Genomic DNA, 21731 nt, shown 5'->3' with positions numbered 1-21731 from the left:
CATCTGAGAATTGTAGCTGTCATACTTTGAGAAGATTTTATGATTTGACCTGTAGCTGCCTCATTATTTAGAAACAGACTTTAGGTCAGGGGTGAAGAAACCTTTGCCCCCCCTGTTGTCTCATAATGTGGCCCCTATAAGCCCTTACCATTTGCCATGCTGCATGAACTTCTAGCAGCTGAAGTCCAAAAGATTTGGGAACATCAAGGGTTCCTTCCCCCTACCTTCAGGATAGTAATTGTGTTTTCATTGACCATAGTACCTGTCTTTCTCTTCATCTCTGCTTTTCCCTGGCAGATGGACCCGGTGCAGAAAGCAGTGATCAATCACACCTTTGGGGTCCCTGTAGCCAAGGCCAAGCGCCCCATTATCTCCTGCAATGTCTGCCAGATCCGCTTCAATTCTGAGGTGAGTCTTTGGAGGAAATGGCAACACCAGACTTGAACTCTGATATCTGATAACCTTACACTGGGTTCTCTTAATTGATGGGCTGCAAGACTCTTCTGAGATGTTGATTAGATCTTTGGAGAAGTTCCTTTGTTTGGATTGTAGGCCCAGAATCTTCTAGCTAATGGTCCTGTGGGCTGAGGGATTTGGAAAGTGTAATCCAAAAGTTAAACTTTTCAAGTTTTTAAAAAAGAAATTGCCACCTTATTCTGTCTCACTGTGAAAAGAAAAGAAGAGAATGGAAAGAAAGAAAGGGTTTTGTAGCTCCTTAAGATTAACTCATTTATTTTAGCATGGACTTTCATAGGCTACATTCCACTTCATCAGGTGCATTGATGCCAAACTCTAATGGTGATAGGTCCACGAGAGGACCAAAAATGGGCAAATAAATAACATATCATGGAGATACATGGAATAATATTGCCCAGGTTATGTCAGAGGTGTGACCTGCTGGATTATTTTGACCTGCACTTGATACTGGCAAAGGCTGCTGGGACTTGCAGTTCCACTGAGGAGGGGGCATATGATATTTACTCCTAAAATATATGGTTAACATTAAAGACAGATTAAATGTAATCCCAAGGTTCTGCAGAATAGGTTGTGCATAAAAGAAACTGGAAAAGGAATTGTGCGTAATCAATTTTGAGACAATAAATCTTTGAAGCAGGGGTGGGAATCATGTGCTTGGAGCCCTGCAACTTCTGATGCTCATTCCTGCTGCAAATTATTGGATGCAAAAGCCATGTTGGTCCCGGTCCAACTTCCTTCTCCAATGCAAACTTTTCTAATCAAATCAACCCAATATAGGGGAGATGGAAAGAACAAAGACGTCAACAAGAAGCATCATGTTGTGAATCTGCAGATAAATATATATGAACAGATGGCACTGCCTTATGTTGATTCAGACCAATGGTCCATCTAGCCCATCTCTGTCTTGACTGGCAGAGGCTCCCTAGGGTCTAAATCAGAAACCATTCCCCATCCCTTTTACTGGAGTTGCCTGGTAAAGTTTCTGAGATTCTGCCTCCAAAATATGTGCTATTTCTAGTTCCACTCCATTAGTAAAGGATGAGGCAAAGAACATACGTTGAATTAATTGAGTTGTTCCTTAATTCCCCAGTGTCAAGTTTTTTTTCTTTCTTGGAAATGGGACTGGCTTTGATTTTACAGTTCCCCTCTCTCAGTCCTTCCATCTCGCCCCTTCTTTCCGTATCAGGGTAAAAGATTGTATTGGAATATGTGATCTATGGTCTTCGGTTCACCAATGGTCAGAACCGACTTGAAGGTAAACAATAATAGCACCAATAACAATTTGTATAATTAAAATGTGCTGTTTGGGAAATTTCTTCTTGAGAACAGAAAAGTGCAGAATTTGTCCTTATTTTGAAAGTGGGAAACAATGAGAAGAGGCCAATATAAAAAAAAATCTCATCCATAAAACAAGCAATTAAGAGTCTATTCAGAGGACTGTTTATTTCTAATTGCCCACTGAAGGCAACTAGAAGTGATCAGGCAGGCAGACAGTCAAGAGGATAGGTTTTTTTCCCATTCAGATTAAACCTGGGAAGACTTAATAACGCTTGCATTGGCCATTCTAGATGGACAGGCTGGTAGTGTGATTACATTTTAGTCCCCAGGCTCTAAAATAGTTGGTATGAGCAAAGAAAAGTCTGAAATGAGATAGTTACACTTCACATTTTGGAATGCAACAGATTAAAAGCAATGTGGATGTTCTTTAAAAAGCAAGTGAACAAAAAATGGCAATTCCAAAGAAAATTCTAGTATAAAAACACCTTTTCATTATTTGAATGTTTTCCTGAAGAAGTCTTGGGGCTCTAGTGGACAGATACCCCGGATTTTCCATCTCTGTGAGCTTTCAGTATATTTGGGAAACTTATGTATTTACAGTAGAAGCCTCCAACTGTGCAGCGTGTTAAACCACTGAGCTGCTGAACTTGCTGACCAAAAGGTCAGCAGTTTGAATCCAGGGAGTGGGGTGAGCTCTCACTGTTAGCCCCAGCTTCTGCCAACCTAGCACTTCAAAAATATGCAAATGTGAATATATCAATAGGTACCGCTCCGGCGAGAAGGTAATGACACACCATGCGGCCACATGACTTTGGAGGTGTCTACGGACGACGCTGGCTCTTTGGCTTAGAAATGAAGATGAGCACCAACCCCCAGAGTCAGACACAACTAGACTTAATGTCAGGGGAAAGCCTTTACCTTTTCCTATGTATTTACAGTTCAAAACGCCCTAGGTACTGTTGTGTCCAACCATCTTTCCTGAGACTATTGGTTTGGGCAGAGATGGGGATGGCTGCTGCAGCACACCAAGGGTAAGGAAGAAAGCTCGCTTGATGGTACAGGTCAAAGGCATGTAGGTCTGCTCCTTAGTTTATGTTCTTCATTTTCTGCTCAGAGCCAAGCTGAAGCACACTACAAAGGGAACCGTCACGCACGGCGAGTAAAGGGAATCGAGGCAGCCAGAACACGGCAGAAGGAATCGGGGCCACGGGAGGGAGATAAGCCAGGACCTGTGGGCAGTCCGTCCTCCAGCACTGGGGAGAGCGATTCTGACCGCACAGGTGAGTGAGTTCTTTCCTTCTCATCATGTTTTAGCCCTGGAACTTGGGGGCTTTCTGATGATTGGAGGAACAGGGCAACGTCACCGTGTTACCAAAAACGAAGCACAATAAGAAGATGATTCCTCTTCTAAAATTCACATAGAGGAGCTGACTGGACAGTCTATTGAATATTGCTTCACTTCGAACAACTGAGGAAAGAAAGGCAGTTTAGAGCAGAGCTTCTTAAACCTTTCCACTTGTGATCCTTTTTCGGCCTGTGAAATATTTATGTGACCCTGGGCATTTAGGTATATTAAAAAGTATAAAAATGAAATATTTTCTGGTAACAAATCAGCATTTTCAAGGCTTGCTAAACTCATTGGTTTTCCTTTTTATGAAGTATGGCTAAAGCATCCCCTGCACAATCCACTGTAAACACTGCACAACCAATACAAGTAAATGTCTAAAACTGCCACTATGTGATGTTCAAAAAAGGTTTACTGTTGCCATATATTTCATTGAGGGGACCCCATTTGGAGTTGGGACCCACAGTTTAAGAAGCAGTGATTTAGAGAATTAAGATAGCTGTCTTCAAAAAGGGGAGGGGAATTTGAGGTGATCTTGAAGGAGCAGTTGTGGTCCTTCATTAACTGCTGCATGAACTGCTGCTTTCTCTGCCCAGTACTAGTGATACAGTGTGCATGTGTAGTATAAGATATTCTGCACTCTTAGACTGAACAGAAACCCATGACACCAGGGAATTATTTTATTTATTTATTTACAGCATTTATATTCCGCCCTTCTCACCCCGAAGGGGACTCAGGGCGGATCACATTACACACATAGGCAAACATTCAACAACAACAACAACAACAACAATAATAATAATAAGTTTATTTATATCCCGCCTCCATCTCCCCTGAAGGGGACTCAGGGCGGCTTACAGCAAAATCAGATACAAAACAATGATAAAATAAAATATGAAATGCCTTTTAACATAGAACAAAGACAAACAAACATAGGCTCCGGGGCTCGAACTCATGACCTCCTGGCCAGAGTGATTCATTGCAGTTAATTGCACTGGCTTGCTCTCCCGCCTGTGCCACAGCCCGGCAGGGGATGCTTTTCAGTTTCTAGTTTCCACTTGAACTGAACTGCAAATCTTTTGACTGAGCTCTAGAACTTTGCAGACACGACTCACCTAAATGACATGATGTGTCCCTAAGCATGTAGACAATGTGTTTCCTTATCATCGAGTGGAATCAGCCCATCTCTGTGTTTTAAGAACTGAAGAAGATGGTCTGAAAAACAATCTAAACAAAACATCCTGTTTTCTTGCCCTGCCACTTGGAAGCACAAGTAGTGAAGCCTATTTTTTTTCCTGCAGTGCTACCAGCTTTCCAGGTATGGGAAGTTTTGAGAATATTGGATAGGAAAGAAAGATGGATCTCCCATTGTTGGCCATGTTCTGCCTCTGTTAAAGAGTTCAGTAAGACGTCAGCTGTATTCTGCATCAGTTACAGGGCCGAGGGTGAAACCTTTGTGCTAAAGGTAGTGAGTGGGGAGGGAAGGCTTGATCTCGCATCCTGTCTTTGAGATCGTGCCTCTCCTCTCCATCCTGGAAACCTGAGCCTGCTTGTCAGTGTCGTTGATGGCCGAACAAGCGGGTAATTAAATAGCATCTAATTAAACATTGATTATGGCTTTGATGGCCGGTGGAAATGGATCTGGAACTGAAGCCAGCACTGCTCATCCTGGAGGATTCTGCCTCTTAGCTGCAGAAAAAGAGGTTTCATGACTTGCAAGATTATTACTAGCACCTTCCTCCCACACCATACTCCACCTCTGGTACAATGCACTGATAACTTCCTCCACTACAAGATTGTAGACCAACCTGTTATGTAATCCAGGGACACTTTATGTGTACACATGTGGGTTTTAAGAGAAAGCCATGAAAAAAGGGGCAAACAAAGTAAACAAAACAAAAACAACAAAAATGTGGGATGATCACTACCTTAGGAACTCAGAACGTAAGATGCACAAAACTTTGCAAGGAATGGGAAGGATGAGAGGAATGCTGTCAGCCCTGCAGGAGCCTCTTTTGTTTTTCATATCAGAAATGTATCCAGAATGTAAGGAGATATCTTAGTATGGCCCAGAAAGCTGTCTTTATGCACTGTATCTTTGTAATTTATTGTGTATGAAAACAAGAGATGACCCTTGTGGTTTCACACCCAAGGTGCTTTAAATGTCTTTAGCGTTAACGTGGGCCGGCTTTTTATCAGTTTGAGGGATGCTGGATTGCCTTCCTGTTTGTGCAAGGAACCCCACAGAATCAATGTCCTCGCTATTGCTTTCAAGAAACAATAATGGTTTATTAATTGGTCTTGGGCCTATCTCCACCCAGGCACTATCTTGATTTCCCCACAACAAAGTCCATACTTAAAGTTTGAAGGTAACTGGTTGTTTTTGAAGTTGCTGGTCGTGGATAATTCCAGAGACGAAGGACAAATGACAGTTTGCCTTGCCTTTTCTCTGGTAGAGGGGCCTCTGGGGCACCCAAAGCCCAAGGTGATCAGGCTGGAGGTAGAGAGAACAGGTCCCTCCTATTGAAGCCTGGTACTTTGCTGAAGGTGCTGGGAACTCCACAGACTGTCACTGACCAAAGGTAGGGCAACATAGCCAAATGAGTTCTCAGATTAGTTAGTTATTGGCTTGAAATGGCTTGTCCAAACCTGGATGTCACTGGGATCAACTACAGACACGTCTTGCTTCCAAAATTCTCTGGTGGTAATAACGTTAAACTAAAGATAGCTCTCTTTCCTCATGCAAAAGGCATGGGCAAACTTATTGATCCAAACAGAGAGGGGTTTCCTTAAGCTCCACCTTCGTAAAACTAACAGAAAAGTAGCTATTCTCAAACTGTGGGCAACGTAGCCTAACAAAAGGGGCTGGGACTTATACAGTTCAATCACAACCTTCCTTAACAAATTGTTGGGCCAGAATACATCAAGGTAGATCTCAGAAATTAGCTTGGATTCTCCAGCTTCCATGGGTTCTCTCTAGGTGGAAGACTAAGATTCAGTTTTTCAAGTTCTGTTAGGCTCACCTCTAGGATAAAAGAAAAGACTATATGTAGATCTTAATGGCTTTGTTGTCTGCAACTTGTAAAGACTTTACAAGTAGTCTGTATCATTTTAGTTAGTTTCTTCTCCCCCCCCCTTCCCTCTACCCCTTTCATCCAGGGTTCACGCTCTGGTTTGCACTGCGTCCACTTTATAGCAGGAAGAAAGAAGAATGCCATATTCAATGTTTCTTATCTAGCTCCCCTAATAAAAGAAATAATATTAATAATATTATTAATAATAATACTTTATTTATATCCTGCCCTATCTCCCCGAAGGATTCAGGGCAGTTTGCAACAGATATTGGCAAACATTCCGTGCCATGAGGTCCTCTTATATAGCTGCATCCTTTGTTACAGACCTTTTACTGTGTTTAACTGGATGACAGCTGTTTAACTGGATGACCTCAAAGAACCCTTCTTCCATTTTTTTTTACCCTTCCAGAATCTGTCTCCTTGATCACATAATCAGTCATCACCTCCAGACACTGGGGACAAAACTCCTTAGATTAAGGAATTAAGGGTCTTTAAAATAAAAACCCAGTCACAAGAGTGGTGTGAGATATGTGTGTTCATTACTTTGCATTACTCAACTGTCTTCCCTCCCTCCGTTGTTTTCCTTCCAGAAGTTTACAAGAACTATTCAAATACACAAAATAAAACCAGAATCTCTGAACCACATGAAACAACTAATTAAAACCAATCCATTTATAGCAGTGCTTCTGGCATCAGTTGGGGGCCTACAAATGCCTGCTTCCATGAGAAGGCTTTTGTCAGTTCCCTGAGTGGCACCAGCAAGGGAGCACAGTTGGCCCTGTTGGGAAATGGAGTTGTGTGGTTAAAGGGGGGGGGGGGGGCAAGCATCAAACACTTTGTGAAATTTTAAATATGAAGTTTTGTGAAAATGGCATGCCAGAACAATACTGGGAAATACTCAATTTCTCTCACACACTGTTTTACATTTTGACTTTGCCTACAACTCCTTTTTTCTGTTGAATCAATTGGCATTTACTAACATAATATACAACTAGACATAAGGGTTGCAGTAATATTGTGGGGGTACAGGGATGTAGCTGAGTAGTAGAGAATATGCTTTTACAGAACTTACAAAAGTTCCTTCTTTAGACTAATGCTGGAAATCTGCTCCAGATGCAAAGACTGGTGGGAAAGGAATGCAGTTGAAACATCTCTAGCCAGGATGGGGGATTGGAAGAGAAAATTATCATTATTAACCTACAAAGAGCTTAAACCTTTCTTTAACTGTGAATTCAAGAGCAGAAGACCTACCTCAGCTTCTGTCCAAGCTTAAGGCCTTGAACAACAAGTCCAGCTCTTTTTGTACTGTATTTCTCACATCTTAGTTAAAGTTCTTCTGCACAGATTATCACAGCCTGGCAAAAAAATGAAGTAAAAAACCAATACTGTCAGTTGATAAAAGTCGATAAAGTCAACCAATAAAATATAAGAATGAATAAGTGAGTGAGTGAGCAAGCAAGTGAAGGAATAGCTGAGAGCGGGTGGGTAATATTTTTAATTTTGTATGTACCTGTGTATGAGAACAAAGGTGAGAGGTAGAAAACAGAAAAAAATGTGGCCATAGCCCATCTTTGATTTTGACCATACCAACCATTGGCCTGTAATTCTGGAATGTTATCCATGACGGAACATGATCCTCAAAGTGCATCTCAGTGAAACATGTTAAGCAGTCAGAGGAAGAAGGCAGTATTATTTAAGTCATGTCTTGATATAGCTATAATAAGAATTGTGCTACTACATAGATACATTGAATTAGACCTCTACACTACAAAGAATCACAGTTCCCCTCAGTGCTTTTAGACCAGTGATTCCCAAACTTGGTCATCCAGCTGTTTTGGACTTCACTTCAAAGAAAGTCCAGCCAACTTGGCCAATAGTCAGTTATCCTGGGAATCCTAGGTCATGTCACCTGGGATCAATTGAAGCTTTGTCAACAACCAAGGTACTTCCTATGTCAGTTTTTTTTTTCCTGGAAACATTATCATCCCTTTAGAAGTGTGAAGTGCACTGGAGCGTACAATTAGGACTGAGAAAAGCTGATTCACATTCCCATCCAGCCATGAAATTCATGAAATGAGATGAGGCCAGCCACACACTTCCTTTTCTATTTAATTGGTTAGAATTATTACGAGGATCAAAAAGGGAGTCAAGAATCATGTGCACCTCACTGAGATCTTTGGTGGAATCGTCAGATCCAGATATTACAGTTGTGAGAGTCCTTAGCTACAGAAAAAATAAAATTACATGTGGAAGTCAACACAGCTTCCTTATTTCAGTGGATTCCATGGCTGTACTCAACAAATGCATTAACCACTGTATGAGGTACATATTTTATCTTGTTGCCTATGACATGGAGTGTTTGTAAAATGGCTTTAGAAGACATTAGTCTGTTTAAAGAAAAAAAACCCGAACAGAGAAACTCTGCTCACATTTTAACTTCTTACAAGGTGTCTCTTCGTTGCCCTGTAGTTCTGTCAGCCCATTATTACAAGATTTGTGCGTTCTGGAAATGCTTTGGCATTGAAATTGTTTTCTTGAGGCATAGGAGTTAATGGGAACAGTTACTCAAGACTTCTGTTTTCTGTCCACCGATGACCTCACAACTGTATGCATTTTTGCCTGCACCCCACCCCCAGTAAGACCCTGTGTGCTTTTCCTGAGAATTCAACCTCTGAGAAGGGATGGAATGACGAGATGTGGGTCTACATGACTCACGAAAGAAGGGTGTAACTAGACTTGAGCTTGTAATGTTGTCATAACAACCCTAGGCTGGCTTCCAAATTCATGTTCTCAACTAGGATTCTTTTCCATAGGATGTGTATAAGTCTTGTTTTCATTAAGTGGCTCAAGTTGCTGGCTTTTGGTTTGAACATGATTTTTAAGTGCAAAGTTATTCATGAAACCTTTGACACAAACCCCTAGTTCCCATATCCTTGGTATAATTATGCCTGAAACGCAATCAGATGGAATACTTGCACATTCTTTCTCATTTAGCCCTGTCACTTCATCCTCTGTTGCCTCACTTTTGTAATTTATAGATTACTAGCATATATACCTGACATTGCCTAGCTTCGCATTTTATTTGTGGCTATTTTTCTTATTCCCTTTCCCTTACACATCTTGTTGGCCTCTTTTCTTTCTTTGTTTCCTTCTCTTGCTTTTTTCATAAACCATCATCATCTTCTTTTTTCTTTCTTTTCTCTAATCTTTTTCTTTCTTCTCTCCATTTTTTTCATTCTTTTCCCCCTCCTTTTCTCTTTCCCATCTTCCTCTTACTTACTCTTGCATTCCCTTATATATTTCCCCCTTTCCTTTTTCTTCCTTCATCCGGCCTTTTCTTGGAAGTCACAGTCTACTAGTCTCAGAGTAAGGCAAAGGGATCTGTACGCATGCACCTTCCGAAATATAAATATTCATTATATTGCTTACTTATGGAGTGGATTATGGCCTTCAGGACTGTATGTTTTTTGCCTTATGGCAAAGACAAAGATCCACCCAGAAGAAAGGTGTTCTTACCATACATCAAGGGAACCACTGACCGCATAGGCAAACTGATGAAGAAGCACAACCTTCAAACCATCTACAGACCCACAAAGAAAATCCAACAAATTCTACAGTCAGCGAAAGACAAGAGGGATCCCCTCTCCTCTGTAGGAGTCTACCATATACCATGCAGCTGTGGACAAGTCTACATAGGGACCACCAAATGCAGCGCCCAAACACGAGTCAAAGAACATGAAAGGCACTGCAGACTCACTCAACCAGAGAAATCAGCCATAGCAGAGCACTTGATGAACCAACCTGGACACAGTATATTATTTGAGAACACAGAAATGCTTGACCACTCCAACAACTATCATGTCAGACTACACAGAGAAGCCATTGAAGTTCACAAGCATGTGGACAACTTCAACAGAAAGGAGGAAACCATGAAAATGAACAAAATCTGGCTACCAGTATTAAAAAAACTCAAAAATCAGAACAGTAAATAAGAAGCAACACTCTGAAAACAGAAGAGTTCCAGAGGCAGTTAATGACTCTGAACAAAGGATGCCCCCAGGCAGAAAAAGCCAAGAAATTGACCTTTCCAATGCTAATTAAGGTGATTCACTGCAACGTTCACACTGGCTTACAACTGAGAAAGAGTTCTTCTCTCACGCTGGACTTTCCACAGATATATATTAACCTTCCTTTCTTAGTTTCTCCATACCTCACACCCTCTGAGGATGCCTGCCATAGATGTGGGCGAAACGTCAGGAGAGAATACTTCTGGAACATGGCCGTACAGCTCGGAAAACATACAACAACCCTATAATCCCGGCCATGAAAGCCTTCGACAACACAATCCTTTTATATATTGCTGTCCTCTTGTGGCTGCATCTGAATGCAGCCCAGTAGCTAATTTTTTTTCTATCTGCATAGTGCCCTCTGCTGATTGCATCTAAGCAATTCATTTTATTTTTACTTTTGAGAGCTCTCACCCCAAAATGGGGTGGATTTTGCAGTTGACACCTCATTATTTTTAAGGTTGGAGAATGAAGGGTCTGTATGCCCAGTTTGTTCCATATCCATCGTGCCATAAAGGAGCATTTGTGGTACAAATATACATACATACACACATACATACATGGTTTGTATATATATACTAGCTTAGGTACCTAGTAATGTCCGGGTTAGGTCTTTTGTAATGATAATTATTAGAAATAATCATTGTTTGTTTTTGGATGTTATAAATAGTTTCATTAGAAAATAAAAAAGTATGTGGGTAAACTGCAACTCCTGTCATCATCTGTCATTTCCCCAAACCCCGTCAGTGTTTAAAGTTGTTCATGTTGGCTACGTGTTCTATGTTTGGTCCAAATCCATTGTTGGTTGTTGGGTTCACAGTGCTCTCTGGATATGGGTGAGCTACAACTCCCGATATCCATGGTCAATTGCCGTCCCCCAAACTATCCCATTATTTAAAGCCAGGCGTGATAGGCATGTTTGCCAAGTTTAGCCCAGATGCATCAGTTGTGGGGTTCACGGTGCTCTCTGGATGCAGGTGTACTACAACTCCCTTCATCCCAGATGAATCCTGTCCCCAAGCCCCACCAGCAGTAAAAATTGGACATGAAAAATTCTGTGTGCCAGGTTCAGTCCAGATCCATTGTTGGCAGGAGTCACAGGGCTCTCTGGATGTGGGAGCCATTTTGCAAAATGCATACAAACGTGGGTAGATATATACAAAGATACATACATACAAACACTTTTATTATATACTAGCTTTGCCCCGCCACGCATTGCTGTGGCTTATGGGAATCCTTTGTTGGCCAGGTGGAATAGCAGTGAATAGCCTTGCAGTCTCAAAGCCTGGCCATTTTCTGGAGTAGCTGGAGCTGTTTGTTGTATGAACGTAGAGGCATGGATGAGGGGTTATGCTGCCAAGTTTAGTGTTTCTGGGATGTGTAGTTTTGTTGTTTTGTCCTAGGCCGAAATTTCATTACCCTTTTATATATATAGACTAGTCTAGATACCCAGCAATGTCCGGGTTAAGGAATTTGCATTGATAAATAGTAGAAGTAGTAATTGGGTTGGGTTTTTTTATTTTATGAATGGTTCCATTTAAAAATGCATGAGGATCTGGGTAAACTACAACTCCCACCATCATCTGTCATTGCCCCCAAACCACACAAGTAGTTAAAGTTGGTCATGATGGGACTGTGTGCCAAGTTTGGTCCAGAACCATCACTGATAGGGTTCATAGTGCTCTCTTGATGTAGAAAATCATACAAACATAGGTACATACATGCATACATACACATATTGACTTTTATTTATGTACTAGCTGTAGTACCTGGCAAATTCGGTGGTGGCAGGATGTCTGTGTCCACCACCTTAAAAATCTCCCATATTCTTAGAGTTTAGCAGAAATGAGAAACCAATAGAGTTAGTAAATAGGGTCCAAATACAGACAATACCTCCTACATGAATAAGTCTGAAATCCTCTAAATTCTTACCTAACATAGCCTTGCTAGGTAGTGAGAACTGAGTATATATACAGAAAATTGCATTGAATTCCCATTGATTGAACTAACGGGGAGAATAGTTGGAACAAACTCAAATTCTATTGCTTTCAGAAGATGAAGCTAAATTTAGCTGGATTGAGGTTACAGTTTCCAGCTTTTTTCAGCAGCTGTACCTTTAACAGCAATTTCCTCCAGGGAAATTAAATGAATAAACCTTTACCTGTTACTTTATTTCCTTGCTGTTTAATGTCAATGTGTCAGGCAGCTGTTTAAAAGCCTTGGCCAAAAAGAAGGTGGTAAATCCCACTTAGAGTTTCACCAGGAAATATTTGAGCCAGTGCTTGAAGGAAAATCAGTTTTGTGGCATAACTGAAGACAAAGTTGCCAACTCTCTCTCCTCCTGTTTTTGTTAGTGCTTCCATTTTTGATAGGCCAGCATTTAGCAGAACGGATGGGAAACCCTTTCATATTTGAATTTCAGTTTCTTAAGCATCTGTTTTAAAGACTTGAGAGCTGGAGTGGTAGAAAGTCAAATGACAATAAAAAAGTAAGTTAAAATCTAAAGAGACCCGCCAAAATAAAATTGGCAGCCCTTGGGGCTCTTCTGCAAAATATGTTACCGTGGACCCTACCTATCTGCAAAAGAGGTGCAATTGATTGTCTATTCAGCACTAGGTTCCACCATATTAAAAGGATTAGGATTATACCTGTGCTTTTATAGTTAAAATGGCTGTGGAAGTCATTTAATGAAAGTATTTACCATACTCCAGTTAAATGAACCCAAATTCTGTGCTCAGAATGCCAGATTAGCTAGCTGAATAAACTCTTCTATTTATGAATCAAGGAGTTCATAATTGTATGTGTAGAATTAATAGTTTGAAATAATAATAATAATAATAATAATAATAATAATAATAATAATAATAATAATAATATACTTCGTTTATATTCTGCTCTATCTCCCCAAGGAGACTCAGAGTGGATTACAGGTACATATATGGTAAACATTCAATGCCGTTATACAGTTGACACAGATAGAGAGTAACATAAACAGAGGCAAGGCTTCTTGTTTTTCATCTCCAGCATCCGACTGTGCTCAATTTGGCCATGCCAAATCATCCATGGATGCCTTTCCTGGTCAAATTTTGTCGGCATGTTTTTCAGGGCGCCTTTTTATCTCCCTGCCAAAGCAGTACCTATATATCTATGTTGCTTTCGATGTTTGCTAGGTGAGTAGAAGCTAGGCTGACGGCGGGAGCTCACCCTGACCCAGGCTTGAACTGCCAACCTTCTGGTTGGCAGGATCTTCTATATCTGGCGGTTTAACCCACTGGGCTAACCTTGCCCTATTGTAACTGCCATGGCAGTGCTTTTTTATGCGAGTGTGTTTTAAATAAAATCTGAAATGTTTGAGGTGATGAAGAAGGCACCAAATATACTGTATTCTCACATAATTCCTTTTTGTCAGTATCCCCTATTTTTGTCCCCCAATCCTTAAATGGCTGTAGTACAATAGCTTGAGAAGGAACACCATGGATAAGGATAAGGCTGCCATTGGACCAACTTCTGACCCTTTGTTGAACATGTCTTCTTTTCCTGGAGTAAATGGACGCTAAAAGCTTGGTAGGATAAGGTTCTTTGCTTGTATGTGAATAGAAACCACATGCTGGGTTGACAAATTCACAAATTTTGTGTTTCTGGGTGTGTGCGTACACACACAGTTCTCTCGGAGATCCTAGAATGTATTCAAGATAAACATGCAAATAAACACAAATGAGAGCTGGGTATGTCAGGAATCTAGCACCAAAGCCAAATCCGTTGCTTTCTGGATATCATCACAGCTTGAAATAAATAAAGTTAATGTTTTTGGGAAAAGGAGGCAAGGGCAATATGGAGTCCAGCATGTTGGCCTTCATAAGAGAGTGAGAGCAGAAAGCCATGGCGGATTGCCATTTTTTAAAAGGGGTTTCTGGCACTTTTGACAGCAGTGTGATCCACACAGATGTGGTGCTGCAATGTGCTCCATCGTTTATCTTTATGCCACGGAAAGATTTGGCTGTGTTGGGCTCCTGGCAAAAGCAGAGGAGCAATGCAGGGTTCAGAAGGGGGCGGGGAGTGAGGTTGTTCTTAACAGCAACCTTGCTCTACACCAGAACTGATTTGAACATCCAGCCTCGACAAAATTGGAATTCAAAGCCAAAATTTCCAGATAAAATTTAGCCATGGAGAACAGATACCATACCCAGAGGGAGGTGCAAAACAGATGGGAAAGCTTTTGGCCCACAGAGGTGTTCCCAGCCCTAGTCCTGTCCCAAGCCTAACCCCACTCCTCTCCGATACTAACAGAAGAGACGGGGAGATGGTGGCGGGGTATAAAAATAAAGTTATTATTATTGTTGTTGTTGTTGTTTTTAATCGATGATCAGAGGAAAGAATGGATTCCACTTTGCATGCCACACCCTTTCCTTGACCGGATGATAAGTAGCAGGTAAAGCAGGCGGATATAGGTCTGTCTGATCTTGAAAGCTAAGTGGCATCAAGCCTGGTTAGTAACTGAATGAAAGATCACCAGTTAATACCAGGTGCTATGGGCTGTGTTTCAGAGACAAAACCTATCTCTAGAACAGTGGTTCTCAACCTGTGGGTCCCCATGTGTTTTGACCTACAACTACCAGAAATCCCAGCCAGTTTACCAGCTGTTAGGATTTCTGGGTATTGAAGGCCAAAACATCGTAGACCCACAGGTTGAGAATCACTGCTCTAGAATATTCCTTGTTATTAACACCTTGTGAGATACATAGAGTTAACATAAGTTGACAGGTCACTTGGAAGGCACATACACACATTCATAAAGATGGTAGGCCGTTCAGCAGGTGCTTGGAAGGGTGGTTTCTGTAAAGGTTGGCCAGTTCCTTGAACACTTTCAGTGTCTCTGATCACCGATCAGAAAGAATAGCAACTAGGATGTGGAGCAGTTTGTAGACTCAGGGCCCTTTCACTTCATAGAACTATGGTACCGGTACCACTTTAACTGTCATGGCAACAGCCTGTAAAATGCTGCAGTATGCAGTTTTGGGGTACATATTTTGAATTCTCAGCCAGGGAACTCTGCTGGTTCCCCTGACCAAAATGCCAATTCCAGGATTGCATTAGATGGAGCCATGGCAGTTAAAGTGGAATCATAGTATTATAACTGTTTTGAGAAAGGGTTCCAGGTATGTCATTTTGATGAACAAGCAAAGGTCTATTCCCGATTTAGGCCCCTTCTACACTGCAATATAAAATCTAGATTATCTGCTTTGAACTGGATTATATAACAATGTAGACTCATATAATCCAGTTCAAAAACAGATAATGTGGATTATCTGATTTGATAAGAGACTTGTGATAGGTTTAAATCAGGGGTCCCCAAACTAAGGCCCGGGGGCCGGATGCGGCCCATCGAAGCTATTTATCCGGTCCCCACAGCACAAGAGCAAAAGGGAGTTGGGCTAAATGACCCAAGGGGTCTCTTCTTCTCTTACAACCCTTCTTCTTCTTCTTCTTCTTCTTCTTATTATTATTATTATTATTATTATTATTATTATTATTATTAACATTGAGGCTGGGTGGCCATCTGTCAGGGGTGCTTTCCTTGTGCTTTTGGTGCACAAAGGCCGAAGGGGGTTGGACTAAATGGCCCAAAGGGTCTCTTCCAACCCTCTTTTTTATTGTTGTTGTTGTTGTTATTATTATTATTATTTATTGCTCAGTGGCCAACTATAGTCCGGCCCTCCAATGGTCCGAAGGATCGTGAACTGGCCCCCTGTTTTAAAAGTTTGGGGACCCCTGGTTTAAATAATGGTTTTAATGTGAAGATAACTGATGTATATTTATGGTTTATTTTATGTTCTAGCATTGAATGTTTGCCGTATATCTTTTGTTCTCCGCCCTGAATCCCCTTCGGGATATGAAGGGCAGAATATAAATGCTTCAAATAAGTAAATAATCTGGATTATATGGCAGTGTGGAAGGGGCCCCATGAGGAAAGACTTGGACCTCAGTGTGCTTATGAATAGAAACAATAAAAATAGTTGTTGGAAAGAGGGTAGATTGATGTTTGGAGTGAAGCCCGATTACCTTACAACCCATAGAAAGGTAGTAGGGGAATCAGACTCGTGTGTTCCACTTCTGCAAGAGGATGGACTTTGGCAGGTAACACTACAGCAGTTAGAGCAGGCATGGGCAACTGCATTAGCTCTGTTTTCTGCTCTAAGAACCTCTTCCAGAAATGCTTCAAAAATATAGGAATAAAAAAACCCAGAGCTGGCCAGGAACCCGTTTCTGATTTTGGAAGATTGGAATCTTTTTTAAAATGTTAAACTATGTTTAGGCTTCTTGCAAGCTACTAAAAAGGTAAATTGAAACTTCAGGGTGCTTCCAAAAGAAGCAATTTCCCCTTTTCATCTTTATTTTATTTTCACTTATTTGTTTAAATACCCACCCACCCTTGCCCCCCCCCCCTTCCTTTCATCCTCTTATCCCAGTATCTTTTTCTGAGGACTCTGGAGCAGGTCATTGTACCGAAAATGTCACCTTTGAGGGCTGCACGCAGTGTTAAGGTCTCTCTTTGTTCATCTCTTATTAAGAAGAGTAACTACCACGAGGTGTTGTCGAAGGCTTTCATGGCCGGGATCACAGGGTTGTTGTATGTCTTTCGGGCTGTGTGGCCATGTTCCAGAAGTATTCTCTCCTACCACCAGTTCTTCTTTTGCATAGCTGTGGGAAGTTCCCTCTGGCATGTGGTCATACCAACTTGAAGCCCAGCACCTCTATCCATTTAGAGATATTTCTGTTCATTTCCCTGGATCAGTGTCATCCTTTCTCATTTTTCTGATCAGCAGCAGAGTTTCCAAGTGGAAACCAAAGCTGCATTTTTTTTTTGAAAGAACAGGTCCTTCCAACCTGAGAGATTGCAGGTTACCAAACTTTGTTTTGGGCCATGCTTCTCGCCCTTTTCTGTGAAGAAAAACCCAGCCTGATGCCATTAGCTACGCATGCTGCAGTTGGGAGCTTTTTCTTTCTGTTTTATTTTTGTGCAGTGTTAATGAAATAATGGGAAGGGGAGGAGATAATTTGGAGCACATGCCTGACTCCTAAGCCAAGATACTATTTATTGTATTGACACACTGATCTTGGCTGTGCTGAGTTGGTCCAAGCAGATGTTTATCCAAGCCCAGAAAGCATCAACTGCAAAGTATGGTTCTAATTGTTTAGATTTGGGTCTAATAATCACTGTCTGTTTCAAGGCAAATAACAGCAACAACTGTGATCCTGTGGCATAGTTACTGTCTGGGGAAGAAAGGAGCAGGCAACTCCCTTTTAACTAGGAGGCTCTGCAGGTTTCATTTCTGGAGCCCAATAATATTACACAATTATATGGCACTGTCATTCCACTTTAATTGCCATGGTTGCCTCCTATGGAATTCTGGAGTTTTTGGTTTGTTCAGAGACACCAGAGGAGAATTATTTTCTGGCTAAAGATTCAAAAGACATCTCTACTGCCAATCCCAGGATGTTCCATGACAGTTAATGTGGAATCATCCCTGTTGACAAATGTGTTTGTGGTAGAAATAATATTTAGAGTGTCTAGTTCCTGCTAAGATTCTGGGATTTGGTGCCCTGGCAACATATGGGGAAAGATTTCAATTGTAGAATAGGCACACCTACTGTGATGACCCATGGGCAATGTAGTCCCATTCCTGGCACTGTGGTGCCAGATGAAGAGGAAAACTTGGGTTTTTCACCGTTCCAGCCAGAATTGGAACTTTCCCAGCCAGATTTGGAAACCTTGCACCTGCAAGAGATTTGTCTTCCAGAAGTCTGTCAAACAAGCCCCGAGCCACAATCTCCTACGTTTTCTCGCCATGCTTTTTGTAAACAACAGAGGGGAGTTCAACAGGCGTCCCGCAGGAGTGCTAGGATAGCTGCTAAGCATTCAGCTGATTAAGCCTGCTTTCCATGGGAAACTTTAAGGAGTAATGCATCTGGACTCAGAGAATAGCTTTCGTTTCTGGTTCTCCAGGGAACTGTTCTTGGGTGGGAAAACTAGATCCTATTTAGGTGCTTTGCCCACAAAGGGATCTGGCGGAGTCAATTCGTCAGCAACTGGAGTAGGTTGTGTGTGGACAGCGCTACTCCGCTTCTAAGCCTTCGTTCCTGTTTCCAAGCCTACGTTCCCGTTCCAGCCTTGTTTGCCTCCGCGGACCTTGCCTTGCTTCTTAGGACTCAGCCTTGTTTTTCAGGACTCTGCCTTGCCTTGTTTTCCGGATTTTGCCAAGTATTCCACGGATCTTGTTCTTGCTCCTCGTCCTTGTTGCCTTGTACCAAGCCCTGTTTCAAGTTACTCCCTAGCCTCGCTCAAGTTCCATGGACTAAAGGACCTTGTCATCTCCCCTCACTTTGCCTGGCAAAGTGAGTGTTTCGGTTATTGGATTACAACTTTGGACCTTAATATTTCATATTGGACATTGTTTCTTTGAACTAATTTTGACCTTTCCTGAAAGGTCTATTTCTGGACTATTTCATACACTTGCTTTTATTAACTTTATATATTCCTTCAATAAAGATATTAGATAGAATCTGGCCTCGGTGTATGGTTATTGGTGCTCTGCAGCCTGGGTCGTGACACCTACTGTCTCACCTTAACTTGGGATCCTGGGGACAGAAGGTGGAAGCAGAAGAAGATACCTAATTTGTACCCTGTCAACTTGATCTGAAAAAGCGTCCCTAGCTATTTGTGCAGAGCTATTCAGAGGAATAGAGGAGCTCCCAGTAGTGCAACGGGTTAAACCGCTAAGCTGCTGAACTTGCTGACTGAAAGGTCGGCGGTTCGAATCCAGAGAGCGGGGTGAGCTCCCGCTGTTAGCTCCAGCTTCTGCCAACCTAGCAGTTCGAAAACATGCAAATGTGAGTAGATCAATAGGTACCGCTCCAGCGGGAAGGTAATGGCGCTCCATGCAGTCATGCTGGCCACATGACCTTGGAGGTGTCTACGGATAATGCCAGCTCTTCGGCTGAGAATAATAATATAATAATAAAACTTTATTTATAATCTGCCTCCATCTCCCCGAGGGGACTCGGAGCAGTTCACATGGGGACCGAGCCCAAGAGTCAACAGATAAAAACAGAACGCAATAACAACATATATAATTAAACAATAAAATAAACATTCATAAAATACATCAGTGGGTGTTAGAACAAGGTGGAACTATTAAAAATTGCAAGGGAAGGCAGGCATGTGCAAAAATGGAGATGACCATCAACCCCCAGAGTCAGATATAACTAGACTTAATGTCAGAGAAAAACCTTTACCTTTACTATTCAGAGGAAGGAACTGACAAAACAATCTCTGGGTATTCCTTGTCTAAGAAAACCTTATGAAATTCTTGGGATTGAGGTAAATCCATAAAGGATTGGGAAGACAGAGACACATTCATAGGCTCCTAAAAACCCAAACAGAAATATACTGCCTCAAAACCTGGAAATTCCACCTCGCTATCATGTCAGAAAAGCCACTGATAGATTTCTGCAGCCACCAACCGGCTTCCTAATCTCCTTTTAAATTCATCTTAGCCTTTGGCACATTTTATGGCAGCAAATTCCACAAATTAATTATGGGATGTCTTAAGAAGTGCTTAATCACCCCACAAAGCCTTTGTTTCAGCTAAGCCTCGGGAGCTGAGCCCCTCAACCTCCTTTCAGTGGGAAAGCTCAGTGTGTAAGGCATGTAAACAATATTATGTCAATATATTCCACTGATATATAAACCCCACTTGCCTAGTTTCCATCGGACCTCACAACCTCTGAGAATGCATGCCATAGATGAGGACGGAACGTCAGGAGAGAATGCTTCTGGAACATGGCCATATAACCCTGAAAACTCACAGCAACCCTATGTCAGTATAGTTTGGATCTTCTTGTCAGTGCCTGAATAGAGCTAAGTTTTTTTGCTGGGGCAGGGGAGGGCACTGCAATTTTTAGCCTGTAATTTTCTGTTGATTTCTTAGCTCTGTAAAAGATTGATACAAAGAGTACAAGTATGGGTTTTGTTGGACCACTAACACAAGTGTTATGGCTGAAGAATCAAGTCTCAGGATTTTTCTATAGTTCCTGCAGATCAGTTGAATATATTGGTTGGCGAAACCAAGGAAGAAGAGCCTAGAGGGAAATCAGGCCTTGTGAACCCATTAACATTTGGAGCCAGGAAGCAGATGTTTTGTAGAAGCAGATTCTGAATTCTGAAGAAATGTCCTTTTTGTAAATCTAACTTTTTGTCCCTGGTGATCAAGGCTGCAGCTTGCTTTGCATGAGAATGGGCGCTGCTTTCTCCCTTTCACTCATCCCGGAAAAGATCTTGTCCTTAAAAGGCTTCCTTCTCCCAGAGTTGAGCCCCTCTTTCTGCCCTCCTCAAGGCATACAAACCCCATGGATTCAACTCCGAGACATAACAGACAAAGCTCCAATCCCAACAGAAGCTGCGAGCCAAAACCTCTGGAAGCCTGGATTCATTCCCTTCCTGCTGATGGAACCCAGCTGGCAGGAGAGATGTAACTAAGGGAAATGCAGCCAAAGGAGCATTTTGAGAAGGCTGTTTGTGCTTGGCTGGTTGTACAGGGCTGTGTAGGGTCAGGGTCACCAGGAACTGATAGGAAGGTTTTGAAAGCAAGAATGTACTGTGGATCAGCAATTCCTGGCTGTACTCAGTGGTCACAGCTTGTAATCCCCCTAAACAGCTGTGGCCCTCTCTTCTGCAAACGATGCACTTAATTTTGAACTCAGCAGAAGACAGGCAAACGCAAAGGACTTTTCCTTAGCTTAGGCTTGCTGGACCTTATACATGTGTCTGCAGTTGACCCATGTGTATTAAGTTGCTGCTGTCATCTGTCGTATTTGATGCAGAATAAATATTAGTAAAGCTTGCCGGCCTCGCATATTTTAATGCAGCTAGATGTTCAAAGTAACCCAAGACAGTTTGCTTCCTCAGGTGGAGAAGCAAATGGCATAACTTACCCATCCATTGGTACCTAATGCGGCCAAATTATTTTGGCACATTAAACTTTACCACACTGGGAGAAAGGCAGAATATATATGAAATGAAATGAAAGTGTGATGCAGACTGGGGCAAGAAGAACTTAACTTCAATTATATACCAATAAAGCAATGGTTCTCAACCTTCCTAATTCCGCGACCCCTTAATGCTGTTCCTCATGTTGTGGTGACCATAAAACCAACCTTAAAATTATTTTGTTGCTACTTCGTAACTAATTTTGCTACTGTTATGAATCGTAATGTAAATATCTGATATGCAAGATGTGTTTTCATTCACTGGACCAAATTTGGCACAAATACTCGATACACCCAAATTTGAATACTGGTGGAGTTTGGGGAAAATTGACCTTGACATTTGGGAGTTGTAGTTGCTGAGATTTATACTTCACCTACAATCAAAGAGCCCCTTGAACCCCACCAATGGTAGAATTGGGTCAAACTTCCCATACAGAACTCCCA

The 21731-nt window shown here is 41.7% G+C and overlaps 1 protein-coding gene across 8 annotated transcripts in view; it reads left to right on the top strand.

Annotated features, from left to right (window-relative positions):
* Window positions 1-21731, top strand: part of znf385a (zinc finger protein 385A) — a 259354-nt gene that overhangs the window by 207399 nt on the left and 30224 nt on the right. For all 8 annotated transcript variants that reach the window (XM_008103601.3, XM_008103607.3, XM_008103609.3 and 5 more), the window contains 2 exons: window positions 298-408; window positions 2870-3035. In XM_008103601.3, coding sequence (XP_008101808.1) covers window positions 298-408; window positions 2870-3035 — 277 coding nt within the window. The remainder of the gene's footprint in view (window positions 1-297; window positions 409-2869; window positions 3036-21731) is intronic.

Source organism: Anolis carolinensis, chromosome 2, assembly GCF_035594765.1.
Source record: "Anolis carolinensis isolate JA03-04 chromosome 2, rAnoCar3.1.pri, whole genome shotgun sequence".
NCBI lineage: Eukaryota > Metazoa > Chordata > Lepidosauria > Squamata > Dactyloidae > Anolis > Anolis carolinensis.
The sequence above is the reverse complement of the archived record's forward strand: the minus strand, read 5'-3'. Positions and strand labels throughout refer to the sequence as shown.